General features: G+C 37.4%; 1 protein-coding gene across 1 annotated transcript in view; it reads right to left on the bottom strand.

Moving 5' to 3' along the window:
* The window catches only part of LAMA2 (laminin subunit alpha 2), a 698,138-nt gene extending 671,824 nt beyond the window's left edge, over positions 1 to 26,314 (bottom strand). The window contains exon 1 of the mRNA XM_062187263.1: positions 26,191 to 26,314. Coding sequence (XP_062043247.1) covers positions 26,191 to 26,314 — 124 coding nt within the window. The remainder of the gene's footprint in view (positions 1 to 26,190) is intronic.
* Between the last annotated feature and the right edge of the window lie 406 nt (positions 26,315 to 26,720).

The raw sequence follows: 26,720 nt of genomic DNA, 5'->3' as shown, positions 1-26,720 counted from the left end.
TTCCATTGGTTCACTCCCCAAATGGCCGCAATGGCTGGAGACGCGCTGATCCGAAGCCAGGAGCCAAGTGCTTCTTCACGGTCTCCCATGTGAATGCAGGGGCCTAAGGACTTGGGCCATCTTCTACTGCTTTCTCAGGCCATAGCAGAGAGCTGGATTGGAAGAGGGGCAGCTGGGTCTTGAACCAGCATCCATATGGGATCTGGTGCCACAGGTGGAAGATTAACCTACTGTGCCACGGAGCCGGCCCCAACTTTTTTTTTTGAAAAACTTCTCAAAAATAAGAAAGGATTGTACAGAAAAAATACCAATTATACTATAATTTTGTCTACAAAAGTTGCTTTATCAAACATGTTAGAAGTAAACATCACTAGTCTACCTTTGTTTTAGAGAGCAATTTTCCCACGTTTTAGAAGTTAAATGTACATATTTCATGCAATCCAGGTATTTAAATATGAGAATTAAAACATGTCTATAAAAAGACGTGTACATGACTTGTGTATGAATACAGCAAATTTACTTGTAACAGAAACTGGAAACAATGCAGAAATTCATCCTAGTGGTTAAGATACCAGTTATGCCACCCAATTCCCATCTGGGAGTAACTAGGTTTGATAGTGGTCCTGGCTCCTGACTATAGCTTATTGCCAATGGAGGCTTTGAGGCAGTTGTGATGACTCTGATAACTGGGTTCTTGCCACCCATGTGGGAAACATAGATTGAGTTCCTAGTTCCTGGCTTCAGCCCAGTTGAGGCCATCGAAGGCACTTAGGAAGTAAACCAGCAGATGGGAGCTTATTCCCTATTTCTGTCTCACTCTTCCTGTTTTTCTCACTCTCAAATAATGAATTCAAAAGATTCATGGAAATATGGAACTAAAAGATAAGTATTTTAAAATACCAAATTGAAAACAGTCAATATCATCAATAGGCTAATAAATTAAAAATTGAGATATTCATTCCTTAGAAACTTTTGACAACTGAATAGAAAAAAAATTGAGTACAAAAACATAGATGATTTTTTACAGACACCAGGCTGGGTGACAAAAGGCAGACCGCACAACTACAGAGCTGGTGATTCATATCAAAGAAATTCTAGGACTGATGAAACCAATCAGATCAAGTTTTGGGGTATGAGGGGAGATGGCAAAGGGTAAGGAAAGCCTTTCCAGAGAAGTGGAAATGTTCAACTTCTTGATTGGGTTGTGATTACACACGTATACATCTTTATCAAAATCATCTACCAGAACATTTGTGTGCATTTTATGGTACATTATGCCTCAAAAAAGTTTTATAGAAAAAGACCCCACCTTTATATCATTCTGTCAATATCTTATGTCCAGATGAGTTTCCATTTCTGTTATGCACAAAATTGTACCTGTAATAGTACAGTCCTCAGGAGTCTCAAAAATAGTTGAAATAAAGTGAACAAAATGCCTGACCCAGGGGCAGCCATCATGTGCAGATTAGACCACAGCATGTGATACTAGCATCCTAAATCAGAAGCACAAGTCGACAATTAATCTCTGCTGCTCTGCTTCCAGTCTAGCTCCCTGCTAAAGAACCCAGAAAGGAAGCAGAGAATGGCCCCTGTCACCCATGTGGGAGACCTGTGTGAAATTCCTGGCTCCTGGCATCAGCCTGGACCATCCTTGGTTGTCGTGGCCTCTTAAGGAGTGAACAAGTAGATGGAAGATCTCCTTCTGTCACCCTGCCTTTCAAATAAGTAAAAATTAAATCTTACCAAAAAAAAAAAAAAAGCCCATTACATACATTTATATAAATATGTATAATCTAAATAATACCCAAATACATATAATAAAACAGTGTTTTAACTGCAAGTCATTAAATTATGCCACGGCTTGAAATAATATAGTTACCACAAAGATAGATCTTGAAAATAGAGCTGTGATATTAGTTATACTCCAGAAAATTATGACTAATATTATGCCTAGCATAGAAAGATTTTGGAAGTTATCTGGCTTTAAAAACTTTCTAACATTCATTTAAGTGCTGGTCAACCAATACCTAACTAAAATTATTTCATTTAGCTTACTATTTCCTTAGCAATTAAAATTAGCATATAAGCAAAAAAAGAAACCATACACATATTAGAAAAGAGGCACTATTGTAACTCCCACACACACACCAGAATGCTAATCTTAAACAGCTGTCTTTTCCTTTAACCAAATTAACAATGCTTATTATATTCTGGCTTCCAAATGTAGAACAACATGTTTCATGTTAATAGGCCTAGTTTCTATCCTGGCAATAATGCTAAGAAACTCAGCAGGAAACCTAACCTCCAGTTACTGCTTATCTAGCGAGACAGAGACAAAGGAAAATGATTCTCATTTTACTGAGGGACTAAAAGTGATGATTAAAACTGTTGTCGAGGGCATTTCTATTGCAAATCTGTTACCCTAAGTCTTGAACTAGAGGACCTCAAACTGAGCTGAAAAACTAGGACTGCAGGCAGCATGATGATGAAACAGAAAGCTAGGTAGGTAGTAGCTTTGTGACCCTTTTCTCTAGAAACAGGAAAGATGGGGTGATGCTTCAGCACAGACCTGGTGGGCGATCCCGGCATGGATGAAATGGAAAGGTTGTTTCCATTAACATGGATTGGGTAGACATGTTCAGGCATTGGTCCCCAAGTCTCTGACCCTGAGGAAATGGTAGCTCTGGAAATCAGAGCTTTCAGACTCTGATGGGGCAATTTCAACACTGGGTCTCTCACTTCAAAGACTCCTTTGAACAACAACAACAAACAACAAAATATAAATAAATAAGGAAAGAAAATAATGACCCTCAGCTGCATGTCTGCTTATGAGATTTTCTAGGATTGGATGAGCATATCTCATCACCAGGCCTCTTAGAACCAAAGACCACTGCCTTTATCATCCTCATTCAGCCTATGCCCCTCCTTTCCTGGCCCTCATAGCACTAACTTTTTCACTCATATACTAGGGAAAGATTTTGTACTCACCAAGGTCTTTCCCATAAGTTTAAGAAATATTTTAAATTTTACTCTTTAAAATAAAGATTGCTATACATAATGTAAAATTGAATTTTTTTACTAGTCTTTATAATATAGAATAAAATAAAGCTGCAAGAAAGCTGCAATTAGAGCTTCCTAGCCCCTAAGGCTTTAGAATGTCTTTCTATTTGAGAAAATTCAAACAAACCTACTTATAATCCATGTCATCTCATTTTTATCCAAGAGTTGCAAATACACTAAGAAATATTTTCAAATGATTGAATAAAAAAGGAAAAACCACCATGAAATCAAGTAATGGAGTTTGAACAGAACTCTTCTATCTAACAACTATGGAAATCAATGGTAGTTTCTTTAAAAGAGAATTGAAAGCACACATAATGCATTTTCATGCAGAATATAGAAAGACACTAAGATCTGTAATTCTAAATGTCAACGATTCTGGAACCCACTTATTGTGGCATCAGATATAATAAAATTCCATTTATTGTGAAGTGGAAAGGAAGTTTAAAATTACGTCAACAGAATGTAACGCACAAAACCCAATTCCAGTAATAGTGACTGTTTTATTAGAAAGCCTGGTCAAATGATGATTTCACTGTTTCCCATAGTCCATCAAATAAACATACAAGATTTTTACATCAATATTTTACCAAGTAAATTACAACAATTTTAATATTTAATACCCTAACATGTCAAACCATATACAAATCTATCAAGAACAAATTACTTATGATAATATAATATATTCTAGGTTGTGTCTCATCATATTTATTAGTAGAATGTATAAAATGAATGTAATTAAAGAGTGTAATTCAATGAAGACATAAGAATTGTCAAACACACTGATAAGGTGAATAGATATTTCCCACTAGACAACATGAGAAATGATCTTGTTTTGACTAAATCCTTCCCCCTAAGTGCGTGTTATAAATTATCTACTGATTAAATTTTCAGTAATTCTAACCCTATCATATGCAAATATTGGTACAATGTTAGTTTTCATGTTGGTTTTATCCTTTAAGAACTGCTACTTTCCATACTGGGGTGAATGATTTATATAGAACTGAAATAAATGACCAGGATTCAGGCCACTATTTTACTCCTTTTTATTTTTACCAGGAAGTCATTCATGTCAAGGACTGGTCTCCCTATATCCCAACTGTAGGGTATACTGCTTTAGGTATCACCATATTCAAAAGCTTTCTGAAGAGGCATATAAGTGGAGGTGAAAATGCATTCTCTTGGAGGTCAGACACCAACTCAACAAAAAGTATATGAAAGCAGCATGGTGGAAAAAAGGGGCTATAATTAAGACCATCAGAGTATGTGATTGTATTTCTCCAGGAAAGTTACAATAACTGTATTATATACTTACATAAATTTACACATTTAGTTTATAGAATCTCTGAAATTATATTAGCTCATTTCTTATAACAGAAATGTTAAAGGTATTTATTATTTATTCCCAGATTAGGGATATATTCACCTTATGGAAATTTGTCAGTATGTTAATTCTATAGTTGACTGCTGAGTTTCATTATTTGATTCATATTCTTTCAATCACTTTACTGTCTCTCTAATCATAAAAAGTATCTCTCAAAGAGAATAAAAATTATAGCATAGAGCCCCTATTTTATTCTCTTTAAATATTCCCAATTGAAAATGCCACCACGTTCAAGTGAGTTCAATCACTAAACTGTGCAATTAGTGTAAAAACAAGACAAACATCATTTGAGACAAGTCTCACCTCTCTTATACTCTTAGCTCATACACATAAATCAAGGGAAAATGTTCAAAATAATATAATGAAAATTATCATCTGTAACTGAAAGAAGAAACCACAACAACATCTATTCATCTGCAAGGTCTTGAAGGGTCTTTCTCACCATTTTGGAAGGAGGAGAGCAGAAGGGTGGGTGTTCAAAAGTATGATGTGCTTGATGTTCTTAATGACTCAAATACCAGGTACAGGCATAAAGGGGGGTATGTATTTTTGTGAAAAAAAAAAAGTGAACACAATTTAATTTGGAAAAAAAATAAAGAAAACCTATCCAAGTGATGAGCTTTGACAGCATTGAGAACCTAAGAAGGAAGTCAGCAGGGCACCTCAAATATGAGTTTGTACGATGTACTTAAAATAGCTGCTAAAATTCTAGAATAATCACTTAAATTTAAATATTTGATTGGAACATAGTAGAGCAGTGTATGATTTTATACCTTCCCTTCACATCCTAGAAGCTTCTTTTATTTCTTTTCTCTTGTATAGAGACTGTACTGCCTGCTTCCCATAGAATCATAATCTTCACTGTCTCCATACTTTTTTCAGTACCCTTAGGAAGTAAGCATTCCTTTATAAAAGTCAACTCTTCCATTTCTCTCATGCTATTAGTATTTCTGTGATCACCCTTGGTGCCAAGCTCTGTACTATGCAGTAAGGAAACAGCAGAATCAAAACAGACCTGGGCTTGCTCTCAGAGGAAATATCCTGTCCCACTTGTCCCCACATTTACTCCTGTAGGGAACATTTTTCATTTTCTGCCTCACCTTCTATTAGAGTTCCACCCTCAAAAGAAGAATAAGTTTTGTTTCTTGAACCACACATCTCTTTTATTAATGCTATGTCATCATTTTGATCGATTCGATTGTTACTAACTCTAAGGAAGAAACCACGTTGATCTAAGGTCACGGTGCATGCCTTGACTTATTCTATAGGCTTTGTGTGTGGTTTTTGCTGAAATAGAAAGGATTTAGTGGTGTCTAGGAAGAAACAAAGAAAGATGGAGATAAATGCCAATCGAGCTGCCCCATGTGAGTCATCTCTATTCTATCCCTAGAATTTACATCTTAAATGGGCATTTTAATCATATATAGAATTTGCATCCAAAAGGCCTCATATATAAAATGTTCCAAGCCAAGAAATATGCATTCCTTACCCAAAGATTAAATATGCTCAACTCTTACTAGAATATCCTAAGGGGAAAAAAAAATCAAGAATCAAGATAATTTCAGATGGCCTCAATTTCTAAAATATTTTTTACCTAAGTAGTATTGATAACAATACATTATGTTTTCATACCATGTTTCAGTATTTGTGGAGATATGTGTTGCAAAAACATTCATCAATATTATAAACGCATTAGAGAAAGAGAACATGTTAAAAATGGTTTTAAAAAAACTTTTGTTCATCCAAAAAGAGACTTCCACATGCAATTTTTTTTTGGAGTGCCTACCATATGTCAGCCTGAAATCTGAAGTAAAAAAAAAAAAAAAAGCAGGGCAAAATGCCTTCTCATTATGAAACTTACTACACTACTGCCTAACTGCTGAAGAGCTGAAGATCTTAGAAAAAGAATCAGTTGACTAAATGTCCTTGTAGCTTTCTTCAATAGCAATAGTACTTGAGGCTTATCTGAAGTATGATTGGATTGGTCTTCCAATTCATTATGTAACAGTAACTTCTAGGTGTTAAATTTGATGCAGGAAGTGAATGGTGGTACTACTTTCTGAGTTCGGGAAAGCTGGAGGAAGAAAAGTTGATGTAATGCAGTTTATATGTGTTCTATACTGGAAAAGATTAGCTTTGAGAAGCCTGACAACTAAATAAGTACATCAGGTAGACAATACTATTGCTATCCACAACAGGTGTAGTGGCAACTCAGAACAGCCTATGGCCACTTCTATTCCTACTAAAACTGTTTAACAAGGCCATTTCCTAGATATTTTATGCCAAGAGTCTGGTTAGCCATGCTGAAAACATCACTGAATGTTAAGTCTTCTGAATAAAAACTGGGTACCCAACTCTATTCAATCCTTTGATTACTCTCTAAAAAAGGTACTGCTGTTACTAGTAGTTACTAGTATCTTAACAGTGTAGACAATAGTTTCCAAGAAGCTTTGTAATTCATCCAGCATCATTCAGCTATCAAGGTGTGCACCTAGTACCAAAACTCCAGAAATCTAACTTTGAACACAGTGTTCTTAAAGCCCACTGTGGCTGCACTTCTGATGCAATGCCATGGCACCAGGACCAGGTTTCCATTGGAAACCATCAGACTCCTAGAAAGGGACAACTGGAATGACTTATCATAAGCATAACTGCAACACATTTGATTGACAAAGAGCATACTTCATTTGGCTTATTTATGTTTTTATGTAAAGAAAAGCTTTAGAAATAAAATATTTTTTGTAGTTCAGTTACAGCTTTGTCCTTGGCCATACCCTGCACTGAGTTAATGACACCAGCTATCTTTTTGCCATCACTTAACATATACTCATTAATTGAGCAGGAAAAATTTTAGGCTCTAGTTATTTTTTTAACACTTTTAACACAACAACAAAAACCACATTCCTAATTAAGTTATGAATTCTAGGTGTGCTTATATGACTTAATTTTTAAATTTTAAGTTATGCAAGTTTCATATATTTCATATAAACAGATTAAGGAATATAGTGGGACTTTCCCCCCCTACCCTCCCTCCTGCCCACACTCCAACCCTTCTTCCCCCTCCCTCTTGGATTCCCATTCCTAATTTTTACAATATATTTTCAGTATACTTAATGATCATATCGTTAACCACACTCTAGGTAAAGGAGTTCAAGAAATAGTATAAAAAAACAAAAGATTGTTCTGGAAGAGACAAGGGCTATAAACGATCATCTATTCCCAAAATGTCTATTTCCCTCCATTACATTTCAGGTATTCTGTTAGTTACACTGGATCAGGAAAAACACATAATATCTTTTTGGGACTGGCTTATTTCACTAAGCATAACTGTGTTTCCAGTTGTGACCATCTTGTTGCAGGCTTGCTTTTTTTTTTTTTTTTAAACAGCTGAGTAGTAGTACTCTATAGTGTACATACATCATTCTTTATTCAGTCAACAGTTGATGGACATCTGGGCTGATTCCATATCTCAGCTATTGTGAATTGTGCTGCAGTGAATATGAGGGTACAGATAACTTTCATATACTGATTTATTTTGGTTTGGGTAAATTCTCAGGATTGGGGTGGCTGGATCATATAGTAGGTCTATATTCTGATTTCTGGGGTATCTCCATACTGTCTTCCACAGTGATTGCACAAGTTTATATTCCCTCCAGCAGTGGATTTGGGTACTTCCCCCACACTCCCCACATCCTCGTCAGCATTTGTGTTTGCTGATTAGTTAGAATGGCTTGAATACAGAAAAGTGAGGAGAAACCTCATTGTGGTTTTGATTTGTCTTTCTCTGATGGCTAGTGATCCTGAGCATTTTCTCAAGTGTCCATTTGAACCATTTGAATTTCCTCTCTTGCCCATTTCTTATTTGGATTATTTGTTATTGAATTTTTTTAGCTCTTTATACATTCTGGATGTTAATTCTTTATCAGTTGCATAGTTTGCAAATATTTAAGGTAAATCTAACATAGCTAAGGATTTCCTTTATTAGTAGCTCAAGATTTTTTTGAAATTAAAAAAGGTCCCTGGGGGCAGGTGTTGTGATATAGTAGCTTATGCCACCACTTGGGATGCCTGCATTCCACCTCAGACTGCTGATTCAAATTATGGCTACTTTGCATCTGATCCACTTTTCTGCTAATCCATCATACAGGATGATGGTTCAAGTGCTTGGCCCTCTGCCAACTATGTGGGAAACCAAGACTGAATTCCAGACACCTGACTTTAGCCCTACCCAACCCTGGCTGGTGCAGGTACTCAGTAAATGAAGTAGATATAAGATTGCTCCCTTGCTCTTACTTTTCCTTTCAAACAAATGAAAATAAGCAAAAAAAAAAAAAATTCAAGATTTATTGATATGAGGTCATAACACAGAATGCAGATGTCAGGCATTGTCCAAATGGTAATATTCACATAGGAAACACAGTCACTGCTGTAGTATGCCTCTTCCCATTTGCTTACTATTTTGTGCTGTTTCCCAATTACTGTCATATTATGTCATGGTTAGATGAACAGGCCATGGGGTTAAACCACCTACATCCCAATCTTGGTCTCTACCAGCTCAAATTTTTTGACCTTTGGAAAGTTATTTAATATTTTCCATTTCCATTTTCTGTTATATAATATCTCCCTTTGATAAATTAAGGCAAGAGACATGCTTAGCGCAGTGTTTGCCATAAACATTTCATACACATTAACTATTTTTATTTCAATAAATTTTCAGGTATTCTTGGTGAGAAAAGTATAATGCAGGTTCATTCGTCAGGAAGCAAGGTCCACAGATAAATTAATTCCCACTAAAGTGAGTAATAACAGCACAGTACATATTTATAAAATAGCCTGAGAGGTAATGGTTTGTTCATATCAATTAATATCCAAAGATAAAATTCCAGATCCTAAATAGCTAAGGAATTTTAAGATAGTGTTGTTTTCTCAGACCATTCAGGTAGCAAACGTCAGGAACCTATGGATAAAGTCAGTCATCAAAAGCTGCATGAAAATATTTTTAGAAGCTTAAGAAAATGAGAAATTAGAGTACTTTTGCAGATTTTTGAAATACATCACTGTCTACATATCAAGTGTATTTATAGCTGTTTGCAATACCAATAAAAATGATACACTTAAACAAATCCTTCCTGCCCCCCGCCCCAGCACACCAATTAACTTTTTCTAATTTACTTGGATATATGTGGGGGTGGGAACCAAACGGGACTGAGTGCATACTGTCAAATAGAATGTGGATTTCACAGTTATCTGTTCACTTTGTCATATACTGAACATTTTTTAACCAAAAAATGTTTGACATATATTGTAATATATGTATGTGTTTATGTATATATACATACATACACAAAACCAGTCTAAGTCTTTAAGATTTATTTATTTGAAGGGCAGAGTTTACAAAGGGAAGGAAGGGAAGGAAAGACGGAGACAGAGAGATATTGCATCCACTGATTCATCTCGCAAACGGCTGCAATAGCCCTGAGCCGGGCCAATCTGAAGCCAGGAGTTAGGAACTTCTTCCAGTTCTCTCATGTGCGTACAGGGGCCCAAGCATTTGAGCCATCTTCCACTGCTTTCTTAGGTGCATTAGTAGGGAGTTGGATCAGAAGTGAAGCAATCAGGACATGAACTAGCTCCCATATGAGATGCCAGCATCATAGGTGGGCTTTACTCACATGCCACAAGGCCGATCCCCAGTCTAATTCTTAAAGACCGATAATATTGGAAAGGGAGAGTGTACGTTGGGTTGGAAACACATGAATCTTAAACATTTAGTCATTTAACACTATAATGTTAAAAAGGTACTCAGGAATTTTTCTACTAGGTTGAAAAACATCTTCCACCACTCATATTTAGAACCATCATTAATGATGACCACAATTTGTAAATATGGATTTCTTGCCTCCCAAAGCAACATGAGATAGTCTTTGAACAGTGAAAACTCTGGTCCATGGATGCATTTTTGAGTCTGTAGCCAACCCCTCATAAATTAACTAAAAAATAAAGAAGCCAAATCCATAACTTAACACCCACAAAATGGTTATGTGATGACAGGCACAATCATGTTCGAGCTTCCAAATACACTGAAGCCTTTCAGATGCTTTGGGAACCATACGGCTTTCAAAGGTTAAGATTTAAGAAAGAACTTTCCATGCTCTGAAAGGCATGAGATATAGTACTTCCATAAAGATCTTTTTCAAACATGCATGGTAGATCCCTCCTGATGTGAATTCAGGAGCTCTATGAAGAAGCCCAATAAATATCACCTCCAGTAACATGGAGGATTCCAAATCGCATTCCTCCTCCCAGTTACACCTTGCTTGTGAATTTACTTGTTCGAGCCACTAGGGACAGCGTAGCATTTCTACCTTTGGGCAAGTCCTATCCAGGGGGAAAAATGTAAAGTGATTTAGACTCTTCACACATCTGTAGCTATTAAGAAACTAATAAAACTGAAGTCAGTAAAGAGGTCAACACTTATCTAAGTCTGTAGAACTCAAATAATGTCCTGTGAATCTTTGGGAGTCCTCAAGACCTTACCCATGGCTATACAAGATCAAACATCCTTATAAAATAAAAGTTTAAAAAAACAAAGTCTTATTTAGTAAATATAAATTTCCAAATTACAGTTTACAGATTACAATGGCTCCCCCCCCCATAATTTCCCTCCCACTCGCACACCTCCCATCTCCTGCTCCCTCTCCCATTCCATTCACATCAAGATTCATTTTCAATTCTCTTTATATACAGAAGATCAATTTGGTATATATTAAAGATCATCAGTTTGCACCCACACAGAAACACAAAGTGTAAAATACTGTTTCAGTACTAGTTATAGCATTACTTCACAGTGGACAACACATTAAGGACAGATCCCACATGGGATGTAAGTACACAGTGACTCCTGTTGCTGACTTAACAATTTGACACTCTTGTTTATGGCATCAGTAATCTCCCTAGGCTCTAGTCATGAGTTGCCGAGGCTATGGAAGCCTTTTGGGTTTGCTGACTTTGATCTTATTCCGACAGGGTCATAGTCAAAGTGGAAGTTCTCTCCTCCCTTCAGAGAAAGGTACATCCTCCTTTGATGGCCCCATTCTTTCCACTGGGACCTCACTCACAGAGATCTTTCATTTAGGTATTTTTTTCCCCCAGAGTGTCTTGGCTTTCTATGCCTAAAATACTCTCATGGGCTCTTCAGCCAGATCCGAATGCCTTAAGGGCCGATTCTGAGGCCAGAGTGCTATTTAGGACATCTGCCATTCTATGAGTCTGCTGTGTGTATCCCGCTTCCCATGATGGATCGTTCTCTCCCTTTTTGGTTCTATCAGTTAGTATTAGCAGACACTAGTCTTGTTTGTGTTATCCCTTTGACTGTTAGACCTATCAGTATTAAATATAAGAGTGAGAATAAGAGAGGGAGGAGATGTACAATTTGGGACATGCTCAATCGGACTTGCCCCAAATGGTGGAGTTAGAAACGTGCCAGGAGATTCCAATACAATCCCATCAAGGTGGCATGTAGCAATGCCATCTCACTAGTCCAAGTGATCAATTTCAGTTCACAATAAGACTTTGTAATTATCTACCTTTTCATTGTGTTGACATTTGCACTAATAGTGCAAAAGTAGTAACAGGTAACAGTGATGGCACTTTTACATCACGGCAGAGATACCAAACTGTGCTAGCAGTCACCTTACTTTTCATTAACTATACCCTCACAAGAGAAAAATTGCTTGGGTCACAGAAGAATCTCCTTGATGAAGCAGGAACAATAATTAAATCTTTACCCTTGCTTATATAGTATTTTATTGTTTATTTGAAAGGCATAGAGAAAGAGAAACAGAAAAGGATCTTTGAATCTTTGTTGGTTCACTCCCCAAATGCCTGCAACAGTCAAGACTTGACCAAACTAAAGCCAGGAGTCTGGGACTCCATTCAAGTTTCCACGTACGTGGCAGGAACCCAAGCACTTGAGTCGTCACCTGCTGCCTCCCTGGGTGCACAATAGAAGGATACTGGAACCCAGACACTCCAACTGATGAAATCGGTAGTATAAAAAGCATGATCTTTATTTTTATTTCAAGAACATTTATTTGAAATAGGGTGAGGGAGATGAATTTCAATCCACCACTCACTCCCCAAATCGCCCCAACAGCTAGGGCTGCTCCAGTTTGAAGCTAGGAGCCTAGAAATGCCATCTGGGTCTTTGACATAGATTGCAAGGGCAAAAGTACTTGCTTTCCCAGGGGTATCAGCAGGGAGCTGGATTGGAAGTAGAGAATAAGGACTCAACTGGAGCTCCAATATGGGACGCCAGCATTGCAAGGAGTATCCTAAGCTCACAGTGCCACAATGCTAGCCTTGAAAAGTGTGACTAAAAAAAAAATAAATCTCACCAACTTTTGCCCAATTTGGATAACTCAGTGGATCTAGATTCTCCAAATGATCAATTAATGACAATATAATACCACGCATGGGTAAAATTCTTTCTATGTGCAAAACAGACCAGTGAATTCTAATGTTAACAGAAGACAAGAATACAATAAATACAGTTTCAGGTAGAGCCCATCTCAAAAATCCAACACTTACTGAGTTTTGGTGTAGAATCAAGACTATTTATAGCTATATTAAAAGGCACTAAAATATTATTCTCCTTTCCAATAACTCTTAATATACTCTGAATACACATCATTAGATATTTTCAGGGGCAGGTGGTACATGGTTCTCAAACATGGCACAGATTGCTTAAATAAACATAGACACATAACAACATGAGAATAAAAGCTTGTATCTGAAGATATACACTAATGCCTATATGTCATTGTATGTTTATATACCTGAACTGAAACAGCACACACAAATTTGAATGCCAAGGCAGAAATGAGAAAACACCTCTCTTCTATTAAGCTAGACATTAGAGAGGTTTGTTTCTGGCTATAAAATCACTTTGCTTTGCATAAAGCTATGTTATTTTTCTCAACATGCAATTGTTCTATTACTATCATTTAACTAATAAATATTTTCAAATTACAATTTTAATATAATAATGTAAATCAAAACTTTATTGTAAAGAGTATAAAGAAACATTATACAAAGCCTTTGAGAACTCCTGGACTGCTTTTATAATTTCATTTATATTTGTGATCTGCTATTTATTTACAGGACATTGGTGTACATCTTCAGATACAAGCTTTCATTCTTATGTGGTTATGTGTGTTTATGTTTAAACAGTCTGTGCCATGTTGAGAACCACATACCACCTGCCCTTGAAAATACAGAATGAAGTGTATTAAGAGCCCACTAGGAAAAAAAAATTAAAAACTGGGTAAAATAGAATTCAGACAAAAGTAACACCTCTGGTCCACATTGCCATTTATTATGATAGGAATCTGAACAATGCTATTGGTATGACACATCTCATTTAACCCCATTACAATGTTATTAATATATTCTGACTTTTGGGGAGGGGGGGCTTAGAATTTAATGTCAGAATAATTAAATGAATTTGAATAGTCACACATTGTATGTTAGGCTAATAGGATGTGCTTTGTCTCAAATTTTTCCAAAATCTAGTGTTCTCCAGTTTAGAAAAGCAGGTTTCCCTCCCACCCCCGGAAGTTTGTTATGCATTATGATTTTCTGAAGCTTTTTAAATTTGCTTTTTCCTTTTGTTTCATACATGTTTATTTTTCATGTACTAAGAAGGCCAAACAACATAGAGAGAGAGAGAGCTTGCATCCACTGGCTTATTCCCCAAATGCCCACAAAAGCCAGGGCTGGGCCAAGCCTAAGCCAGGCTCCCAGAACTCCATATGGGTGTCCTAAGTGGGTGGCAGAGGCCCAAGCATTGATGCATTGTTTGCTCCTTCCTTGGATGCATTTACAGGAAACTGAAGTGGCAGCAGATTATCTAGGACTCAAACTGGAACTCTGATATGGGATGCAGGCATCCCAAGCCATAGCTCAATCTGCTGCACCAGAACACCCATTCCCTTGTCTTGCTTTTGGCTTTTAGAACTTGTCACTAGACTGAATATGCAAGTTGACACCTTAAAAAAATTTCCCTTATCCAGGCTGATATTTACTAATGTGCTCTAACACTATATTTTTGTTTTAGTGATTATAGTGAATCTAAATAAAGTCTATATATTGAAAGCATTTCTATATCTAGACTACTGAATATCATCCTGAAATTTACATTGTGTGCCAAACATGTTAAATTGTCATCTCTCACCAAGTAGATGTTATTGAGAACATGTGCTTCACATGTTAAAATTACTAACCTCTATGTAGCACAATTATATGCCATATATTTTTCTAAACATATTACATGTATTCTCACTTAATAAAGGTGTATCCCAAAATGACAGAATCCTAGAAAAGTATTATACTCATTTTTGAAAAATAAGTAGCCACAAATAGCTGCTAAAATTTTCATTGTGATGCCTGTTTCTAATCACTTTTCACACTGAGCTACTAATGGAACCATTAGCTAAATATAGAAACATGTTTCTTATCTCCATTACTAACTTGCTGTGTCACCTTGATTCTTCAACCCCTATATAAAGGGACTGTCACATATCACCTCTTATAGTTTAAGTTCTAGAATACATTTTCTTCTTAGCAAAAAAGATAAGTCATAGGCATTGTGAATATCATTTTTGAGTTTTATACTCAAATAAAAAGTGGCAGGTCATAAGCAGCTAGCTAGTATTTATTTATCATACCAGGCAAGGATCTTCACATGTATTAACTAAATTAATTCTATTTTACTCATAGGAAATTTAAGCTCCATTGATTCAGGCTTTTATACTTAACTAAGTGGTAACCATCTCCCAAGACATTTTTTTTACTGTTCAAAATTATCTCCAAAGCTGAAGAACTTGTGTGGAAGTTGATGACATAAAGAGGTATGTGTTAATAAGAGTACTTATTATAGCCTAAGCTGTGAAGTTCAGAATAAATGTTATAGCATTCATTACAATTAAAACTGAAGTTATAGATTTGTTCAGTATGTAAGAAAATTCTTTCACAAACAGCCTGATGTTATATCACACAGTATTGGAGAAAATTGTTTCTTGGAGCCAGAGAATTCCTTGGCACCAAGACAGTTTTGAGACCTAATTCATTTTTTGAAGCATCTTGAAAATTCACATTTATTGAAACCTTACTAGATCCTCTGTCTATATTCATTGTTCTATATATGTCTCACAACAATTCAATATGATAAGGGAGCTCCCTGAAACAGCAATTGCACTGCTTCATATTCTCCTATATACTTTCAGCCTTATTCAGTAATGGAAAAATGCAGAGTAGGCAATAAGCCATAAAACTGTGGCAGGTATAGATGTTCTTGAAAAAATATACTTGAAATGGCAAACTCACTATTTCCCCTTCTATGTTACAAGCAACTTAACAGGAATGAAACCTTAGAGTTTTAACACTAGAGTTAATAGACTACAAGAATTATAATATTTTCACTTGTAATTTATTCTTTGGTCTACAATATCAAGGCAACTAGAATTTCTATAAACTCAATTTTCAGACTCCTTTATTCTAAATTATATAATGGAAACTCTAGGCACTTAAGAATACAGAACTCAAATAGACAATAGTTTACTAAAAATACTAAATAGGTATTCTGCATAAGGTATGATACATTCACATTGGTGTCCCACACACATACAAAGATCTTTATAAAGTTCATGGATGCTTTTATTTTGAAAAAAAATGCATAGATTTAAAAATCTGTACCAAAATATACTTATCTTTTAATTCTCATTTCTTATAAACTTTTTAAAATACCCTCTCAATATCTAGGAGATTCATGAATTTGTTTTAACCGAGTTTAACTCCAAATGGAACTCCTCAAGTCTTTTCATGAAGGCATCAGTGTTTCACCACCTTTCAGAAGGAATTTTCAGATTAGCACTGCTCTGCTTAGTCTGAGTCTTGCCCTTTCCATTCACTGACATTACCTAATAAATGCCATTCTGTTTCTAGTCCCCTTCTATCACGTGACTTTGTGAAGTCAATAAAAATAGACACTTCCTTATAGTTCAGTGTCCAATAATCACGAAGTCATAAGAATTTAAGGACTAAAATTTGATGAATGTTTTGAATTTATCCACATTTAAGTAATGTGTACCTGTGTATATGTTCAAATGAAAAAGATCTTGAAGACTGCACATTTTCTTTCTTGTTCTTCCTTAACACCTAATAAATCTCTGGTTTCAAATTAGATTAACATAGTTCAGAAAGGAAAACTTTTTTAAGGTATCATAAAAGATCTAAAACTCTAAAGGAGATGGCAGCTTAGGAACCATAAAATCAGAACATAATTTTATTTCTAATTTTAAAACTAGTATGGAGATTTCTGTTTGTCATTGACAAGTTGGTAGGCATCTAATTTTCTTCTATAAATGAGATAATATACTGTAGAAGTGTGCACTATACAGAAATATGTTGGTGCTCCCAATGCATCAAATGGTATTATACCAATCTATGCCATGCAGAACTCAATGCCCATTAAACAAAGAGCTCAATAGTCAAGTAAAAGGATGATACACAAAGGGGCATCTTTAGCATTGTACAAGGTGCCTTTCCTAAGTGCCAGGATTGAACCGTTCCTCAGGTCTTCATCATTAAGCATTTGCATAGATTAACCTGCTATTGGAACTAGATTAGGTTTATCACAGAAGGCTGATATTAGGAGTAATAACCCACTTATAGTCTATTCTCTGCGATCTTTTTCTAAATGTCACATGTCCAAATAAAAGTCAAATAGCATAAAGCTTCCATATTAAACTGTATCTACAAGATGATTTAAGAAAAAAAGCTTTAACCCATTTTATACATCATTCCCAAGCAAATGCCATTAGCTTTAATCTACCATGTAAACTTAGACTATGTCCCCAACCTATCCTGATACAGTGTCAATGGCTTTTAATAAAAAGAATGAAGTAAAATTGTGCTTTACTTATCTTCTGAAAAGTTGCATTTGTTAGAATCATCTCTCAATTACCACAGTTTATTCTCCAGCTGGACACTTAAGGAAAAAAGAGGAAACAGGAGGGAAGCAGGAAGGAAGGGAGACAGGGGAGAGCAGCAACACAATTTTCCTCATGAAACTTCTCTTCTAAATGATGGAATTAAATTGGGCCAAAACTTTACTGCTCTAGTCCAAAGGTTACTCCAAGACTTCTGGCAATCCTTAAAGTGCTTACAAAAATCGAAACAGGGCACAGAATAAGCTTCCAATTGTAAAAATAGGTAACATTTCAAAGTTCATTTCATAAAAGCAGCCATCAGATCAATACATCACCCTGTCATTTTTAACAATACTATCTAAACGTTAGCTTTGATGTTAAAATGGATAAAAACCCCAAAGTACACATCGGCCCACATGGAATTGTGAGTAGCATACTTTTGCTTTAAAGTGCACATGAGTTTTAAAAAAGAAAAAAAAAAATCACTCTAAGGAATCTATGACATATTGCTAACTACGCCGGGGATAATAAAAAGAGCAAAGGAAGTTCCTTGCATTCAAGGTGTCTGAAGCACCAACGAACTTGGATCATGGTACTGGATGCCACAAGCAAGATTGAGACAGACAATGAAGACCGCTGAGGTGAAATGCTCCAGAACATGGAATCACTTAAATATGATCTATGAAAGGGATGTTTGGGGCAAGGGATGAATCTAAAATAATCCTATGCTTGGGTTGTTGATCTCATCCCATGGATTAGTGCCTATTTGAGAGATTAAGTGCATTTTCAGTCATTCATTAAACTCTAGTCAAAACTCATACATGCTTCCTCACCTCACTTAGGATAGAAGGTGAATTCTTTACAGTGGTCAACTGTACTCAAAGGACACTTCAGAGAGTCCATGAAAAATAGAATTAAAAGGTTTTTTTGGTGCAAAGCAAATTGTAATCTGTACCTATGACTGGGGCTTCAAAAAGTTATAAAGTATCATATATACATATACACACATATATACATATGAACATTATAAATAAGTGTGTATTATAAAAAGACTATTCATGGCTTTCAAAGGCCAGCATTGTGGTATAGCAGGTAAAAGCTACCTTCTGCAATACTAGCATCCCATGTGGGTGACGGTTTGTGTCTGGGGGTTCCAATTCTGATCCAGCGCCCTGCTAAGGACCTGGGAAAAGCATCAGAGGATGGCCAAAGTGTTTGGGCCTCAGCTGCCCACAACGGAGTTCCAGATGACACTTCTAGCTTCGGCCTGGCCCAGCCATGGCTGTTGTGGCCTAATGGGGAGTGAAACAATGGATGGAAGATCTCGGTCTCTGTCTCTCCTTCCCTAACTTTGCCTTTCAAAATACAGAAGTAAAAGTAAATCCGTGTTTTAAAAAAAGACTATGGATTTCAGAACAATTTGCATCAAAATAAAATTTTAAATCTATTTTCCACAAACTTTTTGAAGGTCTTTGAGTACAAGCAGCACCCCATTGCTGCTCCGTCCCTTCCACCTCTGTTTTATGCTGAAAGTACCCCTCCACCCGATAGCTGTAGAGACCACCACCATATCACCTTCAAGTGCTTGTGCAAATGGGATCTTCTGTAAGAGGGCAACCTTTATGAATCCAAGATAGTACTCAATCTCCCTACACTCCAAAATTGCTGACCCCATTTATCCTGATGTATTTTTTGCTTGTCCAAGACATTTATCACGTTACATTCTATAAAATGAGGGTATCCTTATATTAATTCTTTAATACATATTCAATATATTATTGCCACCCCATCTTCAGTCCAATGACATTCAAGAGTACTTAAAAAAATGTGCAAAAATGGAAGGATGCATTTATTTTGGTGAAAACACTTTTTGAAATCTATGCAGTTTTTTTCATAATATGGATTTTCCATGACCTTTGTGAATACCTCTTGTATCCACGCATTTCAAAACTTCCTTTTCCATTAAGTCTTTTTTATATATTCTTGTATAAGTTCCACAAGAGAAGGAATACTTCGGGGAAGGGGAGAATCTATATTATTCACTGAATTCATTCACTCATTAATCACAACCATGTGCCAATCTACTTGTCTTTCTCTAACTCTACCGTGTTTTTTCTGGTTTGTGCTTAAGATTTTTTTTTTTAAACGCTGCTGGTTCATTCCACAAAATGGCCACCCTGGCCAAAACCAGGAGCCCAGAAACCAGCAGGATCTCCCACGTGGGTTACAGGGTCCCAAGCACTCAGGCCATCTTCCCCTGCTTTCAAAAGGTACAAACAGGGTTGCCAGCATCACAGGGAGTGACTTCACCTGCTGCACCACAAAGCAGGTCTCAAATTCTCCCTTGCTTCCTCACTGCAACTGTGCTTCTACCCAAGTTCCTGCTGAGCTACTCTGTTCAAAATTGTGACTTTATCCAAATTCTAAATCCTAATCTTCTGCACTGGAAGCCAAAAAAATTTTTTTGGACAGGCAGAGTTACAGTGAGAGAGAGAGAGAGAGAGAGAGAAAGGTCTTCCTTCCGTTGGTTCACTCCCCAAATGGCCACTACCCGGCGCTGCACCGATCTGAAGCCAGGAGCCAGGAGCTTCCTCCTGGTCTCCCATGCAGGTGCAGGGCTCAAGCACTTGGGCCATCCTCCACTGCCTTCCAGGGCCACAGCAGAGAGCTGGACTGCAAGAGGAGCAACCGGGACAGAACTGGCGCCCCAACCTGGACTGGAACCCGGGGTGCTGGCGCTGCAGGCGGAGGATTAGCTTAGTGAGCCATGGTGCCGGCCGTTGGAAGCCAAAAATTTTATGGAAGCATTGACAATCCTTTCTTACTTTTTTTACTCAGACTTCAGCTTCTACATGAGGACATACTGAAAATTGTACAAATGACATGGAGTTACCTTTTGAAAATCTTGCTTTGATATGCTCACAGCCATGTGCCACTAAGTAGACCCCTACTGGATAGCTATGCTGACGTGACTCAAGCAGGCATCTGATACAACCTTTGGATTCTAAAGTTGAGGCAGCCAGACCCACCACTAAACTTGCTACATATAGGTTGACTGAAATTAGTTTCCACATACTGAAAGTCACTATGCCTGAATTCCTCCCCTTCTACTGTGGCTACAACTGTGGTCCCATAATTCTAAAATAGATTATGAAAAGAGATGTGAGACCTCATATAAAGGTTAAGTACATTTTAAAATAGTCTGATAAATCTAATTGCATCAAGAGAAACAATCTGGGCCTGGTGCTGCGGCATAGTGGGTTAACGCCCTGGCCTGAAGGCCGGCATCCCATATGGGGGCCGGTTCAAAACCCGGCTGCTCCGCTTCCTGTCCAGCTCTCTGCTATGGCCCAAGTCCTTGGGCCCCTGCACCCACGTGGGAGACCTGGAAGAAGCTCCTGGCTCCGGATCAGCACAGCTCCAGCCATTGCGGCCATCTGGGGAGTGAACCAGCGGATGGAAGATCTATTTCTCTCTCTCTGCATAACTCTGACTTTCAAATAAATAAGTCTTTTAAAAAAAGAAACAATTCTTTAATCTCAGAGGTCCAAGTTTAAATGTCTAGTACATTAGTCATTGTCAATGAACAATCAGTATTTATTGAATGTATAAACTGAAAAATAATGGCAATGCTCTGCTTTAGATAAATGAGGTCTCAAAATATTGAGATGTGAAATCTACCAAAAATTAAACTTTCCTTAATTATTGCTAATGCAGTATAGAATATTGTAGGAATTCAAAATGTTACTAATTCAGAAATTTTTAACTAATTCATACTCTTAAAATATAAGCTCCTTTTTTTCTGAGTTACACCCCAAAAGAATTATTTAGACATTTATTTTAGTAAAGTAATTAAAGTACAAGATGAAAACATTAGTCATTATAATATAGGTGACAGTTATCTTGTATTTCAGGAGCTATAGGAACAGAAGTGAATTGCATAAGAATTAGCCAAGTATGTGCAATTTTTCATAATTCCCAGTAACTCAATGTAGATTCAGTTCATTACTTTGCATGTAATGTTAGCATAGAAAAACATCATTGAGACAACCAATCTGTATATACTGATATGTAAGATAATAAAACATAATATACAACTTATCAAAATTGTATTAATTCTACCATATTTGTAATATGTCAATGTTGAATATGTTCTCATCCTCAGACATACATTTAATCTGTTATCAATCATTTTTATTAAACTATTTTGGTAGTGAACAAGCCAAAAATTATATAGCAAAATCAAGCATCAAAAAAGTTAATTACATCCAGGTTGATGACAATCCCCCAAAAATTTCTCAGGTAATTTATAAACTGTTCTCACGTTTTATATTACAGGATGCTTCAGAACTGTGCAACTGATAGTAAAATGGAAATTGTAACTAAACTTAAGTATCTTTGCCCAAAATGTGAGGATTGTCTCATACATGTTTTCATTTTAAATCTCTGAAGTCATCTAAAAACACTTTTATATTGTACATGTAACATTTGACATTTCAGAATTTAGAAAGGCAAATACACGTGTGCACTCCAATAGATTTTTTTTTTTTTTTTTTTTTTTGGAGAGGCAGACAAAATGCAAGAGAGACAAAGACAGAGCGCCCATCCTCCGGGTCACTCCCCAAATGCTTGCAATAGCATAGAATAAGCCAAGCCTAGCCAGGAGCTAAAAACTCACTCGGGCTCTCCCATATAGCATGTGGCAGGGACCCAACTCTTCGCGTTATCACCTGCTGCCTGCCGGGTGCATATGAACAGGAAGCTGGAATCAGAAGAGGAGCCTGGACAGGAAACCAGATGATCCAAGGTGGATTCTGACATCCCAACTGATTGGTTAACCACTAGGCCAAACATCCATCACAAAAATAACTAATACAGCAGTCCACCTGTTTCTGCAGTTTTGCTTTTCATGCTTTGTTACCTACAACTATAAACCAAAAATCTTGAATATTCCAGAAATAAGTAACAAGTTTCACATAAGTATTATAATTTTTCTACTTTATTATTTTTATTAGTCTCTTACTATACCTAATTTATAAATGTTATCATTGGTATCTATGCATTTTTTCATAAAACACATTACTTGTAAACTTTTTGAAGACCCTTCATCTGCATGGATTTCAAAAAACTTTTGCACTAAATAAACTTGCTTATATTTTGATTTCCTAGGACACTTTTGAAATACCTTTATATGTCTGGGAAGAACCAAGTATATCTAGGGACCCATACCACACATAGTTTCAGACACTCACTGGGGATCTTGGAAAGTAACTGCAGTAATAACAGAGGACCTGCTGTGCTAGAATCTTGGAACTGAAGGTCTACAGTCTTGCCGAGTCTTCCTCTCTGTAAAGGAGCTGCGTCCTAGAGCACCATTGGATCAATGGTACATCTAATCCCTGCAAGGATATTTCCAGAATCTAAGAGCCCACACACAACACAGTTCTGTCTTAACAGCTCAAAATGGAGAGGAATGGAGATGGGAAACTGCAGACATGGCGCTGGTTTCTCCCTAAGTGGAAATCAAACCTTTATCGTATTCGGTGGATCACAGTCCAGCCCTTAGAATGTATCTCTCAGTCTCTCTTGCACATAACAACCCTTCTAAAAATGAAAAGTTATCTCATGACCTTCTCTCCTCAAATCTTTTCTTCAAGGACATTAAAGGCTTTACTTGGAACATTCTCCCTATGAAAATCTTTTCAGATCCTCCAACTCTTCTATTCCCTCTCCTCTGAATTTACAACCATTTGTCAATTCAGTTCTCAAGTGTGTGCTAACACACACTCTTGCTTCTGTGAGTCATGCATAAAAATGAGCTAACTTTTCTGTCACTGTGCCATACTATATTCAAATGCTCAACCAGAATTTGCTGTATTGCAGACTGGCCTTTTGAAATTTGCATTCATCCCTGTTCATATATAGGACACAACAAATTTCTAGAAGAGGGCATATGGATTTATTTAACATCTGGATATTAAATAATAAAACCAACTCCATGTAGGTTCCTTTCACAGTCATGGCTATTGAGACATTTAAAATTCCTACATCTGTTACTAACCAACATCACTGCCTGATTCAATTTTGGACCACCTGCAGTTCTGATAAACTTGGATCTTATGTTTTCCATCAAGTCATTACTAAGACAGGTGAACCTGAGACAACCTCTCCTACTACAGACTGCTCTCCAGAGTGACCTTGATCTATGCAATAGTCTTTGGAAACTTTTTTCAATCTGTTGCAAATTACCTTTACATTTCCATACATTACTCACAAGAACATCAGAAAGGATTTCATCCACTGCCTTGCTGAACTGCAGAATCACTTTGACTGCATTATTCTCCTGTGTTGTCTTTCTTAGAGACAGTTAAAGAAGTTCCTTGGACTATCACATCTGGTAAAACAATGCTATTCATACAGAAATTTAGTATGCTATGAAAACTACATGAATTTCAAGAAAAAAATTAAAAACAAGTCTAATTCCTAATTTAAATACAATATCTAGAAATAGCTGCTTTATACCAACATCCTTAATAAATTGGCATCATACTATAAGAAAAAAAAAACATAACTCCTACCAATTAGTACTTAGCTAGGAATTTCCAGTTAATACATATAATGGAAAACAGAAATGTCAATGATAACCAAGAAAATACTTTTTCAATCAAACTTGTATCCAATCATGTTCAAAGAACAACACTGAAAAAGTAAAATGGCCTCATAAATATCAATCAAAAGAACCACTGGAATGTCAGGAGGGAACTTCAGCAGAAACACTACTGGAAATGTATTTAGTTGTTGAAAATTAAATCCCTTATCAGTTATGTAAGCTTACATCATAGCTACTCCAAGTCACAGGTTTTATAGTTGTCAGATGAGAATACGAATAGTCAAAGGAGTAAAAAAAAAAAAAAAGTTTCCAAATTATAAATCACAATACAAATTTAAGGTATCAAACTATTTTATACATGCATTTAATGCTTATAGCTTTCACCATTTATCTTTGAGCTACCTTCCAAATACATTAAAAATGGTCTATAACAAAGACAATGAGAGATTGGAGAAAGCCAAAAAACGACAGTCTGTAGTAGTCTCCATGCTATAGTCATTTTACATAAAATTGCTCATTGTAGGTGGCATGCAAGTGATCCCTCAACAGAATGGCAAATTTAAACCCTTCTTTCTGTATCCACATCACTTTACTTAGGGACCTTAGAAGTGGGAACTATCTTACCTCAGTTAAAAAAAAAAAAAAAAGTACAGGGGAGGGCAAAAGCGGGATAAAGGAACAGAGAGTATGTGCATGTGATAGGGAAAATCTTCACTGGGTCCCCAGTCTGTGTGCTTTGAGCTTGTGCTCTGTTCCAGGTTGTTCTCCGCTGCCTAACAGTTCAAGTATTCTGTATTGTTACAGTTCCATACAATCAATCGGAGGTTAATTGTTCAAAGGGTTTTTTTTTTTTTTTAAATGAACTGCTGAACAGATTCTCTAAATCACTGTCTTACAAATTCTACTACTTTGGCCACACTGGTCCCGTTTTACCTCTCAGAGAAGGAAAAAGCAAAAATGGAAGAAAAAAGTTCTATGGGAAACACAAGGTCATTGTTATCCTAAGAATTTTAACCAGAGAGTTATTAGTGAGGAGCTTAGACTATTGTCTTACTCCTTTAGAACATAGTTCCGCAAAAAAGTGCCAGGCTATAAGAACAGTAACTAACAGGACCACGAGGAACAGCTTTCTTCCACTTAACCAAGAAAGGGATTCGTAGATTTCAAAATTATAGCAGATTCAGCCTCACTGAAACTTCAGAACCTTCTTTAAAAAAAAAAGATACAGGGTATTTTGATTATTTAAAACCAAATCTTAAATAGTCCTTAGTTTTACTTTGATACCCGTGTCCCAACATACAGGATGTTTTTTTTTTTTTAAAGTATACATTTTAACAATCAATTCTTAAATTGCTACCCATGAGCTTCTTTTGAACTGTGTGACAGTATAACTTCCAAGACTCCCAAGAGTTTCAGAAAGTATATGCATGCAAACATTATGATGCTCTGACGAAAAAGCCTTAAATCACATTAAACACAACTTTTTTCTCAAGTTCCCTGAAGTATGTATCTTGTCACTGAGTTCTTAAAATACACGGCGTAGATGCCTCCTCTCTATTTAAGCCGGAGGAGAAATTCCAGGACGAGAAAATCGGATACTGAGAGAGGATATGCTATGGAAAACGTGAGGCTGGAAGTGTTTTCCCTTGAAAGAATCCACATACTTCGCCACTTCAGCATTCGTGTTCAAACAGTTAGAAACAAAGCCCCTTAGAATTAGGAAAAGATGCTTCAGCTGCCCTGCGAGGAGTCCCAAGACAACCCACAGCTTGGAAAACCTCTCTCTGCAGGGATCAAATCCGATTTGGAGGAACTTTCTCAGTTGGAAAAAGTTTGCCTCTTGGAAGGAGTTTCGAGGTCAGCTTACAAGATGTGTCCTGACAGCAAGACTTCTCAAAAGCGAGGAACAATGAGAAGTGCTTCACATTCCTCGGGCTGGAGGTAAGTGATTCTCCCTACCCCGCCAGCTCAGGGATTTGAACGCGAACTTGGCCTCGAGTTTACCCTCGCCTGCCCCAAAGCGCACTCACTCCCTAGAGGCAAAACCAGAAAGCCATCCCCAGCCCGCAACTCTGCCCAAGAGCGACCAGGGAGCAGCCGCGGACCCTCGCAAAGGATGGACTCAAACGCCCGTGCCTCGACTGTACCTCTTTGCTGATGCGCCTGTGGCTGCCGCTGCGGCGGCGGCGGCGGCTGCTGGGGCCGCTGCGCCTGGCCGCCCCCGAGGCTCCGGAGCAGCAGCAGGAGAAAGACCCCGGCCGCTCCTGGCATCGCCGTGGCCGGGAGCTGATCCGCTTCTCAAGCAGGAGCCGGAGTCGTCGTCGCGGCCGCGCTGACCTGGCCCTGGCTTCTGAGCCGAGCGAGCAGCAGCCGCTGGGGAAGAGGAGGAGACAGCCCCCTCCCTGGCTGTGGCCGGGCCGCCGCCTGAGGGTGGGGGCAGAGCACACTCCTCCCTCCTCTCCCCTTCCCGGGCACGCGGCCCCACGGACGCCCAGCACAGGCCTTTAAAGGGTCCTGGGTTGGAAAGACCCTTCCCGGAGCCTGCCTGCCTGAGATGAACCCCGCGCTTCAGCTGTTATAGGAACTTCTTGTAAATTAAATAAAGTAGCCGTAAAACGCCTACACATGGAAAGCATTATTTGGGGGAAATCTAGAAACTTCCTTGGCTAAGAAAGTC

The sequence above is a fragment of the Lepus europaeus genome, chromosome 3 (genome assembly GCF_033115175.1).
Source record: "Lepus europaeus isolate LE1 chromosome 3, mLepTim1.pri, whole genome shotgun sequence".
Classification (NCBI taxonomy): Eukaryota; Metazoa; Chordata; class Mammalia; order Lagomorpha; family Leporidae; genus Lepus; species Lepus europaeus.
This window is presented reverse-complemented; position numbering and strand designations above follow the sequence as displayed.